At 43.1% G+C, this 13269-nt stretch overlaps 1 protein-coding gene across 1 annotated transcript; it reads right to left on the reverse strand.

Moving 5' to 3' along the window:
* Positions 1–3561: 3561 nt before the first annotated feature.
* LOC104261779 (interstitial collagenase-like) lies at positions 3562–12677 on the reverse strand. Its single transcript, XM_059823319.1, has 10 exons — positions 12573–12677; positions 12180–12424; positions 11558–11706; positions 11333–11464; positions 10309–10470; positions 6822–7041; positions 5528–5661; positions 4813–4972; positions 3864–3967; positions 3562–3662 (listed from the first exon to the last, which is right to left on the reverse strand). Exons 1-10 carry the CDS (start codon positions 12675–12677, stop codon positions 3562–3564), a joined length of 1512 nt encoding a protein of 503 aa, XP_059679302.1.
* Positions 12678–13269: the final 592 nt, after the last annotated feature.

Genomic DNA, 13269 nt, shown 5'->3' on the forward strand with positions numbered 1-13269 from the left:
TTCTGTAACTACAGAGATCTTTGATGTCGTCCTTTGAGGTGACTTCATCCAGAAGTAGTGCAACATATAATGACAGTCTCTTGTTTTGGCTTAAAGAGGTGAGTGTGAAAATCGCTATGTTTTCCCTCTTTCAACCTTTAAAAGTGCCTGGATAATCTCTTAAGATTGCCCTTATCTTTCCCTTTTCCAGAGTCAATCTTCTGCCTTGGATGCATTCCCATAGCCTCAGCCCCTGCTAGCTGTACCAAGGACATGTAACACTGATAAGAAGTGTTAAAATTTGCTCCTTTTTTGGCAAGGTTATTGCTAATGGACAATTTACATTTAAAAACTAATGCATACTGCAGTATAGAGAAAAGAAAAGTGAAAGGACATCTCGTAGAGCCTCAAGAGGATGTGATTAAGTTGGTTTGTTCTGCAAAGGGCAAGGGCTTAATTACGCAGAGCTTGAAAACGCCCCACTCCGCTGCCTTATGCACCTTCAGCGTCCTGGCCAGGCTGGACTCTGGTAGCAGTGCAGGACCCCTGGTCAAAACCTGGGAGCCTCTGAGCTGCAAAACTGCAGCTTCAGCCTGTGCTGCCGATGAGCGGTGCTTCACTCAGAGCCTTCAGCACCTCCTTCCTGGCTGTGCTGCAAACCCTCAGACCTGGCTGCACAAACATAGCCTCAGGAATATCATATTGCTGATGAAGACGAGTGTGTGACCTACGTCCGGCTTTTGTATAACAGTCATCCTTCTCCAGCACGGTAATGCTGATTCACTGCCAGGGTCCCTCTTGTCCCAGTCAGCTTGCACACAGGTCACCCTTGCTCTCCAGTGCTGAGTGTTCAGGGCCTCCTGGCAGATTAATTCTTCATTTTCTCCTTGCTTGTGGCAGTGCTGTCTGTCCCTGTGAGTGGAGTCTTGCTTTGTACACAAAACCTGCCCAGGATGATCTTAAATCCCAGGCACAGAGAACAACAGCATTATACATATATTTCCAAATTTCCTCTGCAACCACAGCAACCGTCTTGAAAATCAGGCCAGGAGGTGGAAATGCAGAAGACCCTTGTCACAACATCTCCAAAGACTTCTGTGTAACACACTCGTTCTCCTTCCTAGAAAGCAACATATGACAGCTGCTGCCAGTGGGACTAAACCAGTCTTCCAGCTGCAGAGTGAGTCCTTGTAACTGAACTGTCGGATGTCCAGGTCGGAGCCCATTGCTTTGCCGTAGCATTTAGAAGTGCCCGGTATATGTGACTGAAGTGCCAGGAGATCAGACGCTCCCCAGAATCTTTTTGCTTGTGTGCCTGACATTTTTGTGTTAGTACGTACCGTTACAAGCTCACATGGCTAATACTCCGTAAGGGCCCTGTTAAACTGTCAGTGAAGTCATTAAGACATTTTTGCCTGAGTTTTCAGGTGCAAGAGACTGGGTCTGGGACAACAGTTGTGCACTCAAGAGTATCAGACATAACTGCGTTTTTGTGTGTCTCTATTTTTGCATGCCTGATCTCAGACTCCAGGGAAAGTTCTATTCATGGAGGATGAGTGCTTGAAATTATATTTATGGACAAATTTCCTCTGCTGGTATCCAAGAGGCCTTCAATTCCAGCAATCATTTATGAGTTATAACAGAATCATAGTTACAAGAAATCTTCTCTTGCCCACTAAGCATAGTCAGGCAGCTCCAGCACTCCTGTTTCCCAAGCCGTCTGAATTACATATTATTATACCATTTACCAGGAATTTCATTGCTTTTCCTAAACCAGAAGTAATGTTCTTTCATTGCTAGAGTTTAAGACATCATCAATGTTCTGCTTCACCGTTGCTGAAATGTTCGATTTGGTTTCTCCTTAACCACTTTCACGTCTCAGACAACAACCAGAGCCTAAAGGCCTGATTTCTGAAGGTAGCCTTCACATACAAGCAGGTATCTAGTTAGGTTATCAAAGTGTGTAGGCACCTTTAAAATGAAAGGGAGTTAACGCCATTATTTATATACAAGCAGTACTCACAAGCACCCTGCCTAACCCTGGAGGCAGCTAACCCTTGGACTGAAGTTTCTTCTGGACAGGCTGTGTACACAGCGCAAGCTATTGAGAAAGACACTGGGAGATGCTGAGGCAACACCAGTTTTCCTGTGCCTCTGCCCTGCCTGGACTGCCGCCAGGTGAGCTCACCCACTTGTGAGTCCGTGACTTCACCATGGTGCACCACTGCTTTTGTGGCAACGCTGAGCCAGATGTCCGAGGGATCTGCCCTGTGCAGAAGACTGGGAGCAAATTTCACCTCTGCCTAAGAGGGTTTGAGCTGTGGTAACTGGAAGACTGTCCTTGTCAGCCATTCCCATCCCCTCTTGCTGCCTTTGCCAATTCTGCTAGAGAAAGAGGAATAGCGAGGAGACGTCAGCTTCCTTGTACAATCACATCATCAGAGCAGTGTTGTGAGAGATGGGATCAAATCCCTTCAAGGAGAGGATGGACTTCAGCCACGCTTTCTTAGAGCCCAAGGGGTGTTTAAGTCACTGAGGTATTGCCCTGTGAGGGGGACCCAAACAAGATGGACGGAGGAAGCACATGTGCTTTTGTCTGTGTCTCACCACTCTTCCTCTGGAGGATTCGTCTGTGGCAGTTACATGAAAATCCTGGGGTTTTTTCTTATCACATTGACTTGTTTGCTCTGAGAAGTGATTCTTGTCAGAGGTTTCTTGTCCAGCATTGCGAGCTGGACCGTCAGCCCTCACTCCATTCCCATGGCACATGGTCACAGATCAGCATGGGTAATTCCCTGACTCCCTTGGACCCTGTGACCATATCTCCATCACTTCCCACCCTGTCTGCATGCTGCCTCCATCCCCAAACTGGACACCTACCCTTCTCACCGGTCACCCATGTCCTGCTGCACCAACAACTCTGCCCACCAGAACCACCCACAGCAGCACTGGAGCATGGGTCCTCTCAGCCCATTGCCATGTTCCCCATCTACCAGCAGGCACCCGTCCCTATCCCTGCCCTGACCACTCTGTCCCCATGCTGTGGGGTCATGGCAGGTGAGGCAACAGCCACCAGTCTCTCCACAGCCCTTCCCACACCATCCCATAGGATCTCCTCCTACCTATTCCACCTCCCCCGCATTGTTCCTGAGTGTCTTCGTTTCCCTCCTCTGGCCCCCAGGTAATTTCTTATTGCCTGTCGAAAATGTCCACCTACTTCTGCTTCTCTTTAACTTCCCTGCTGTGGACACTGAGCCCAGCTAAAAATAGCAGTGGGGTCCTGGTGCTGTTCAGGCTTGTGCGTAGTTATATCAGTTGCCTTGTCTCCAGCAGACTGAACCAGAACACAAGAACGCTGCTATACTTGAGCAAAATACTTTATTACTCAAAACCAGCTTGATTAATAAATAGTTGGGAAACAAAATAAATTAAACCTGTACATTAAGTTTTACATTTTTAAGGTTTTAAATTAGGTTTATCAAAGGCCATCATTTCAGTCTCAAATGCACAGTAACAGCTGAATGATATCGTTTATAACCAAGGAACATGAAAAAAAAATTCTGGTACTGTCACTTAATATTTTTAGCAATTAAACCAGCTGTTGCTCTTCATTGTACGGATGAGTTTCTTGTTCTTGATGTCAACCTCATATTGGTTTGATTCATGGAAAAAGTAGAAATGTCCTAGAATTGGAAGGACAAAATATTGGCAAATTAATATTTCCTTTTTGTATACATATTGATATGCACTTGCTATTTTCTTGAGTGATTTAAAAAAAAATAGAACAAACATTTTATATATATATATGTATTTGAAACATATGCTTTTTTGGCTTTGGTTGGTGGTCTTTTGTTTTGTTTTTAGTTACATTTTAATTTATTTACCATTTTTCTGAAGGGCAGCATCAACTGTGTGGCCAATTCCTTGGAAGTCAGCTGCTATTTTTCTTGGATATCCCCTTTCCATTGATTGGGTATTTTCATTGAAACTAAATAAAGAAATGGCATGAAAACAAGAAACAAGCATGTGATGTTCAATGTTGAAACCAGGTGGAATTTTTACTAAATAAGCCTACTCTCAGCTGAAAATCCAGTAACTGTGAGCATCTGTGATCTCTATAAATAATGGCTGTGTGAATATTCACATCTTTAGTGGCATATGCAAGGCTATTTTCAGAAAATCAGACTAAATAGTTCACTGCCATTCCCTGAGACTGATAATAAGGCTGGATGGGGCTTACACCGAGTAATAAACTTAAATAATTATTCAAACTGAATAGTTTAATTTTACAGCATCTAATCTATGAAGTGACCCCATGTATGGAATGTAAACTTCTGGTGTAATAATACTCTTTCAAGATAATATTAGAGATTAATTTTTAGGGTTAACATTACTGCTTAGCTGAACTGTTTCTTAGAAAGTAAATATTTCATAACTTCATAGTTTTCTTGATAGATTTGTCATTTACAAATTTCAGAGAGCACTTCTGCCCCTTAATAGCTACTGAATGAATATGTGACATGATGACAAAGTCTGCTCACATTATCTTTTTATCCTAATTTAATGTAATAATGCTTAATGGGTAAACAAAGCTCATTTGCTTGCATCTGTTAATCACAGACTGGTGACAGTAAATGGATATATTCTTTATCTCAGGTGTTGCCGACTTTGTTCTAAGAAAAGACATAAGTAATTGCCTCTGAGTTTCAGCTTTATACTGGCTGAGAAGGCTGACAACAAGAGGCCATGAACTTACTGTACAAATTCTAATATAACTTGACATTTTAAAAGCTATTTTGTTTATATGCTGTTCAAAAGAGGAACGACCCTTACCTCCAGTACTTGTTGCCTACAAAGAAATAGGTTTTCTTGGTATTTTGATCATGAACAGCTGCATCGATTTTCTCAACACTTGTGGGGAAGCCCAGGTTCTGAATAGGCTGGGGGAAGCCTGGCTCTATACTGTAGCCACTCACAGCCCAGTACTGGTTGTCTGCAGGAAAACCAGAAAAAGTTAGCAGGGATTCCTGAGGAGGCTGAGCTCCCTTTCATCAAAGTCCCGGAGCTTTCTGTGTAGTAAATGCACAATGAATAGCACAGATGTCTAGCTGAGAACATGACCCTCTAGGGCACACATAAGTTTGAATATTTCAGAGCAGTCGGATTTTCCACTTTTTATAGTCGTTGGTGTGTTATATGCTCAATAGCTAAAACTCAACATATTTTCTAGATGTTTGGCATCTTTAAAAATGTATTTAAATAGCTTAATGTAAGCAATCAATTTTATCTATCTCAGCTATGATCTTCTCTCTCACTGACAAAAGAAGTGTAATATTGTATTGTACAGGTCTGTTGTGAAGCAAGGTCAGTTCATGACAGTAACAGCATTTTGAAAATGAAAATGGATTTAAATATTAAGAATACTTTTTATTATTATTATATTACTTCCATTATTATTACATAACATACAGAAGTATGTACAAGCTAGCAGTACTACTATAACTTTATTCATTGATAAAAAGGACTGATGGAAATGTAAGAGAAATACCTTTAAAAAATATTACTTGATCCTTCTTGTCAATCTCATAAGCAGCATCAAAACCAGCTGCCAGTGACGGCCAGAACGAGGAGATGGTGTCATGCTCAATGCCTGAGAAATATGGACTTTTGCGCCAGACATAGCTGATGATAGAAATAAAAACAGCAGTGTTTCATTGTTCGAGTTTCACTAGGAGATCAGTAGCACAGAAATGTGCTTTAAATCCTACTGTCTGGGTGCTGGAGCCAGTCCTCCCTATGAGACAGAGATATCACCCCTTTTGGGATGCAGTGCTTCACTTTGCCCTGCTCTCTCGTAGACATTTGTGCTTTACTACTGGTTGTTCTGAGGTCACAGAATGGTTGAGGTTGAAAGGGACCTCCGGAGGTCATCTTGTCCAAACCCTCAACTCAGGCAGATGCACCTAGAGTTGGTGACCCTGTACACCTCTTCGCTGACACCCTGATAGCTTGCCCAAGACAACATGTGATGTCTGTGCTACTGCTGACAATTGAAGTTTTGTCTTCACTATGTCCCATGCAGGTAAGCACAGCTGCGTTCTTAATTTCAATTTGGTTACAAATGTTCATTAAACATTCTTGGGAAACATGTTAAAACCCAATTTAACAAGAAACTGTTCTTTCCTCCTTTTCCCTCAAAACTATTAAGTTTTTAAGTTATGGTTGTTCATCATGTGTTCTAGCAGGGAAATCAGACCTGCATCATTGAAGGAAGCTTGTTCAATCAAAACGCAATGACCAACCCAAGAAGTGGGTGACACCTTGGGCCTGACATGCTGTTCTCCCTTGCCAGGGTGGACATGCCCAGCCAATAGCCTGCTACAGTGCCCAGTGTCAGAGCATGCCCCAAAAGTGAACATCTGTAACAGTGGGGGCTTCCTACAGACAGTACTGGGCACTGGTCCAGTGTGGCCTCCAAGGTCAGAGTGCCACCAAAAGTCACAACTGACATTTTCCACAGCTCCCTGCCCCACATGTGGGATGGTGTGACAAGGATGGTGCTGCATGTGAAGCAGCTGCAGGCTGAGGAGTGACGCTGGGATTATTCAGCCTTGCACAATTTTAACAGACATGGGTGATGATGGTTGATGTCTTAAAACATTTTACTCACCTGTCAGTAAACCATGTTACTCACCCAGCCCTGCTGGGCTAGTAAAATTTTGCAAAGTTTCCTTAATACTTTCAGAAAGAAATATCTTCCTTTGTAAATTCCTTGAACTGAACTTTATGCTTTGTCTTTGTGAGCCTCTCAAAAAGGTATTGCTAGAAATGAAAGCACTTACCTGCCTTTGAAGAACAGTATTTCCCCACGGAGAGTGGTGATAGCATCAAAAGTCAAATCGGGGTCACAGTCATCTGGTCTTGTGGGTGTTTTGGAGGGTGTTGTTTCTGTTGGTTCTTCCCGGGGTGACATTTCAGTTGGTGCTTCTGCAGGTGTCATTTCAGTTGGTTCTTGTGGGGGAATAGCTTCTGTTGGAAGTGCAGGAGATTCCCTGGGGGGTCCTTTGGGAAATAGATAAGTGTGGAATTGGAAGGTGAATTAGAGTGTTTCATGTTGCAGAGCTTCAGGATGTACCATATGGAGCCAAATGCACAGGTTTAAGGTTAAAACTCAGCTAGTGAATTAATGCCAGGGAACGTTCCTGGGCAACTTAACTTGGATATCTGTGTTGCTCACTGTTAAAATAGTCTCTGGCATTGTTTTGCCTTGATAAGCTGTTGGTCTCTCAAACTGTATGTGCTCAGGAGTTAATATAGAGCAAACACCATTTCCAAAGGGCAGTGGTACATGTGACCACCCTTTTGTGGAAGGTAAGAGAGTTTAATAGAATCATAGAATCATTAAGGTTGGAAAAGACCTTTAAGATCATCAAGTCCAACCACTAATCTAACCCTGCCAAGTCCACCACTAAACCATGTCCCTAAGCACCACATCCACATGTCTTCTGAATATCTCCAGGGATGGTGAATCGGCCACCTCCCTGGGCAGCCTGTTCCAATGCCCAATAACCCTTTCAGTGAAAAAATTTTTTCTAATATCCAATCTAAACCTCCTCTGGTGTAACTTGAGGCCATTTCCTCTTGTCCTATCACTAGTCACTTGGGAGAAGAGACTGACACCCACCTTTCTGCAACCTCCTTTCAGGTAGTTGTAGAGAGCGATAAAGTCTCTCCTGAGCCCCCTTTTCTTCAGGCTAAACAACCCCAGCTCTCTCAACTGCCCCTCATAAGACTTGTGCTCCAGACCCCTCACCAGCTTCGTCGCCCTTCTCTGGACACACTCCAGCACCTCAATGTCCTTCTTGTAGTGAGGGGCCCAAAACTGAACACAGGATTCGAGGTGCGGCCTCACCAGCGCCAAGTACAGGGGCACGATCTCTTCCCTACTCCTGCTGACCACACTATTTCTGATACAGGCCAGGATGCCGTTGGCCTTCTTGGCCACCTGGGCACACTGCTGGCTCATATTCAGCCGGCTGTCAATCAACACCCCCAGGTCCTTTTCTGTGGGGCAGCTTTCCAGCCACTCGTCCCCAAGCCTGTAGCGTTGCATGGGGTTGTTGTGACCCAAGTGCAGGACCCGGCCCTTGGCCTTGTTGAACCTCATACAATCACCCTTGGCCCATCGATCCAGCCTGTCCAGATCCCTCTGCAGAGCCTTCCTACCCTCGAGCAGATCAACAGTCCCACCCAACTTGGTGTTGTCTGCAAACTTGCCGAGAATGCACTCAATCCCCTTATCCAGATCATCGATAAATATATTAAACAAAACTAGCCCCAATACTGAGCCCTGGGGAACATCACTTGTGACCAGCCACCAACTGGATTTAACCCCATTCACTACAACTCTCTGGGCTCGGCCATCCAGCCAGTTTTTTTACCCAGCGAAGAGTACACCCATCCAAGCCATGAGCAGGCAGTTTCTCCAGGAGAATGCTGTGGGAAACAGTGTCAAAGGCTTTACTAAAGTCCAGGTAGACTATATCCACAGCCTTTCCCTCATCCACTAAGCAGGTCACTTTGTCATAGAAGGAGATCAGGTTGGTCAAGCAGGACCTGCCTTTCATAAACCCATGCTGGCTGGGCCTGATTGCCTGCTTGTCCTGTATGTGCTGCGTGATGGCACTCAAGATGATCTGCTCCATAATCTTCCCCAGCTGACAAGGTCGGGCTGACAGGCCTGTAGTTCCCCAGATCCTCCTTGCAGCCCTTCTTGTAGATGGGCGTCACATTTGCTAACCTCCAGTCAACTGGGACCTCCCTGATTAGCCAGGACTGCTGATAAATGATTGAAAGAGGCTTGGTGAGCACTTCCGCCAGCTCTCTCAGTACCCTTGGGTGGATCCCATCCGGCCCCTTAGACTTGTGTGTGTCTAAGTGGTATAGCAGGTCACTAACCATTTCCCCTTGGATTGTGGGGGCTTCATTCCGTTCCCCATCCCTGCCTTCCAGCTCAGGGGGCTGGGTACCCAGAGAACAACTGGTCTTACTATTAAAGACTGAGGCAAAGAAGGCATTAAGTACCTCAGCCTTTTCCTCATCCTTTGTCACTATGTTTCCCCCCTACATCCAATAAAGGATGGAGATTCTCCTTAGCCCTCCTTTTGTTGTTAATGTATTTATAGAAACATTTTTTGTTGTCTTTTTTGGCAGAGGCCATGTTAAGTTCTAGTTGGGCTTTGGCCCTTCTAATTTTCTCCCTGCATAACCTCATGACATCCTTGTAGTCCTCCTGAGTTGCCTGCTCCTTCTTCCAAAGGTCATAAACTCTCCTTTTTTTCTTGAGTTCCAGCCAAAGCTCTCTGTTCAGCCAGGCTGGTCTTCTTCCCTGCCAGCTCATATTCTGGCACATGGGGACAGCCTGCTCCTATGCTTTTAAGATTTCCTTCTTGAAGAATGTCCAGCCTTCCTGGACTCCTTTGCCCTTCAGGACTGCCTCCCAAGGGGCTCTGTCAACCAGGCTCCTAAACAGGCCAAAGTCTGCCCTCCAGAAGTTCAAGGTAGAAGTTCTGCTGACCCACCTCCTTACATCTTCAAGAATTGAAAACTCTATCATTTCTTGATTGCCATGCCCAAGACAGCCTCCAACCATCACATCACCCACAAGTCGTTCTCTGTTTGCAAACAACAGGTCCAACGGAGTGCCTTCCCTAGTTGGCTCACTCACCAGCTGTGTCAGGAAGTTACCTTCCACACACTCCAGGAGCCTTCTAGACTGTTTCCTCTGCTGTATTGTATTTCCAGCAGACATCTGCTAAGTTGAAGTCCCCCACAAGAACAAGGGCTAGCAATTATGAGACTTCTCTCAGGTGCCTATAGAATATTTCATCTGCCTCTTCATTCTGGTTGGGTGGTCTATAACAGACTCCCACGATGATATCTGCCTTGTTGGCCTTCCTCCTGATTCTTGCCCACAAACACTCAACCCTATCATTATCATCATTAAGCTCTAGACCATCAAAACACTCCCTAACATACAGGGCTCCCCCACCACCTCTTCTTCCTTGCTTATCCCTTTATAGTCTTCTAATACTACAGACATGGGCTGTTCCTCCCCGTTCTTTGGAGAAAGGCTCTTGGACTTTTTGACTTTCTGACATGGACACAGCCCACAGATTCCATTTTGCAGATGTAGACTCTTAGCCACAAAGAAACCAAGAGGTTTGCCCAAAATAATATCAGGAAATTAAACCTCAGTATCTTTCCTGCAGTAGAAAGTTTAGTACTTTTTAGCTGTTGGGTAACAAAAAAGTGATGCTTCCTGCTTACCATAGAGGGCCTGAATGCCATCAATATCATCCCGAGGAAGGCTGTAGTCCCTTGTATCCCTGGCCGTATATATAGGATACATCAAAGCACCGAAGACATTGGAATGACCAAGACCTAGTGAGTGGCCCAACTCATGAGCAGCAACAAGAAATAAGTTGTATCCTAAAAAAAAAAAAAATCCAGCACAAAGAGCAAACACTAAACACATTTTCTTCCATGACAGTGGGATACATATGCCATCCTCTCAAACTTAATATATTGTTTGTAGTTTTAATAAACCAGCAAAATATAACTAAGTCCCAAGTAAGAGGTTCTCTGGCATCCTAGAGAAAAAAGAGTTTCCAATTATAAACCTTGATTTCTCACAGGGAAACCAATCTGGGGACAGTTTTTGCTCATGTTGCAAAAATTTTCCTGCCATCAAAGAATCAAAGTTTCTTTAATGTTAATAATGACTGAAAAGTGGATGAGAACAGTTTAGTCATCTGGTCAGATTTTGAGAATCATAAATGACATGGAATTCACCTGGTAACTACTTCACAAAGACCAGTAACATGTGGGCTATCATCCCTTGACATTGCTGGAAATCAGAACACTTCACTATTATATTTACCAACAAACTCAAGATTTTTTTTCTCCTTTTCAGAAGTTAAAGTTTTCCATCACTTTAAATCATTAAAAAAAAAAAAAAAAAAATTGAGAGCTCAATATTACAACTTTTAAGGCCATTACCTGAGGGTGAAAATTCCCTGTCTTACAATGTCATGATTACCCAATATTGCTGTTTCATGCTAATCTCATTTCCTTCACTGGAGCTGCAATTGCAGTCTGTGCATTAACTTCAGGGGACTGTCATGACTGCAGCCCGGATCAAAAATATGCAGAATTATTTTACTAAATTGCACGGACGTTTTACATCTCAGTAAATACTGAAACTACTGCCATGGGATCTGTGACTTTACAGTGTTTTCAAGACAACTCTGTCTAATAACAAACAGGCAATACAGTATTTATGGTTACCTACCATTGTAGGTAGTAAATTTGGTCCAGTTTTCATCTTCGTCAAAGTGAGCATCTCCTCCTATCCCACTGCTGGGGGGGTAGGCATGAGCCAGAGTTCCTCCTGGACCATCAAAGGAATAGAAGTCACCATGAACTAAAGAAAAAGGGGAAAAAAAAGTGATGCTTTTCATTATCTCGGTAAGAAAAAGTGACAAACACTTATTCCCAAGCAAGGGGGTTCTCTTACATCCAGATGCAAAGGAGATCATTATATCTGCTTGACCACTGTAGAGTCTGGTGAATCTCAAAGGGGTGACACTGCTCCAGAGCTGAAAGGCTTTTGCAATTGCTTCCTCTACATCAGCTTGTAGCATATCTGGAGTGTAGTTCAAAATCCTGTGGAATAAGGAGAAAGGAATTAAAAGCAACCAGCTCACATGTGGCTGGGGCACATAGTATCAAGATCAAATATTTTAATCATTGGTTATTATTATTTATGTGTCTCGAGTTGTTTATTTTCAAACTATTTGCTTACGTAACAGAGGAAGTTTTTACAGTTTTTTTTCACATCTTTCAGAAATCCTCACATATATATTCTCAGTTGTATCCCTTCTATCCACTGAGTATATTATTTAGTAGGCTGTTAACTAACGAATGTAAACTCCTATTTTGGTATTTCCATCACTGTTTGGAAGCCTAAAGCAAAGGATATGAATAGTCCCCACATTTGTGGCCCTTTCATCTTGAATGGGGCTTTTATACGGAGAAATACAGGCATAAATAGTAAAGAACCCATTGGCATTACTTCTCCCTAGCATTCACAAAGCTTCTCGCCGGTGTACAGAGAAACATTCTGTAATATATGTTACCGATATGTCACATCTTCTTTTTTCCATCTAGGACTCTGCGGGAAGGTGCTGTATGAATGGATGTCTGGTATTCCACATCTGGGCTGCTTCATCATGTTCAGCGTCTTACGATTCAGCTCCCCAGTCACCTCTAGCCCAAAGAATGACTGCATTTCTCGGATTTTGTCAGCCATGAGATTGAGGTTCTTTGATTTAAAGAGAGAATTTTTCTCTTCTTTAAAATCATAAAAATTTTCCAGGTATTTCTGATGGGGAAGAAAAAGCAACAGTTTAGAACACACACGTTTCTTTCTAAATGCAGAGAGTTGTTAATAATATATTCTACATCACTAATACATCATTACATTCATTTTCTCAATAAATTATTTCTTAAGTGTTGTCTGCAGTCCTTACCTTAGCAAATTGCACATCTTCTTTTTCCTTTTCTGGAACCACTGGGAAAGCACAAGAACGTGCAACATACAGTAACCCAAGGAGAAGAAGAATCTTTGTCTTCATCTTTGCCTCCTTGTCCTATCAGCCCCTGCTAGAAGACCTCTCAATCTCTTCTTCTGTCCAAGGCTCACCAGTGTTTCTCTATTTATATCAGTTGTGTGCTTGCTAAAGTCAATAACTGCATGACTCAGTTTATAACATCCTCCAATTTCCCACAGAAACACAGAAAACAAATTTGGTTTTAGAAGCAAGTTAACACATGACAGTTTACCTTGCCCGAAAACCCCTGATTTCGCAATCATATTATTGGACAGTATTTTTTTTTCTTCATTCCTAAACTGGACCAGTATTTTAAACTTACAAGTATCTAAATCTACAGTCAGTCACCTGGATAAAAATCAACTAATTTCTCAGAGTTGCTGAAGGGAGCTGGCTCTTTGTGAGGGACAACAATTTCTAATTCTTTGTAGCACGTGATAAAAGACCTCCAGAAACTGCCCCTCAGTTTTCTCAGTGTGGCACCCATGCAGGACCTCAGTATGTCAGGGATGAATCCTGCCCTCTAGCCCATCTTGTCTCTGATAATTTTAGTGACATAGCTGATTATACAAATGACTCATTTATCTCTTCTTTTGAACCTGATATCCCAGCGTGG

Source organism: Gavia stellata, chromosome 1 (genome assembly GCF_030936135.1).
Source record: "Gavia stellata isolate bGavSte3 chromosome 1, bGavSte3.hap2, whole genome shotgun sequence".
In the NCBI taxonomy this organism is placed as follows: Eukaryota; Metazoa; Chordata; class Aves; order Gaviiformes; family Gaviidae; genus Gavia; species Gavia stellata.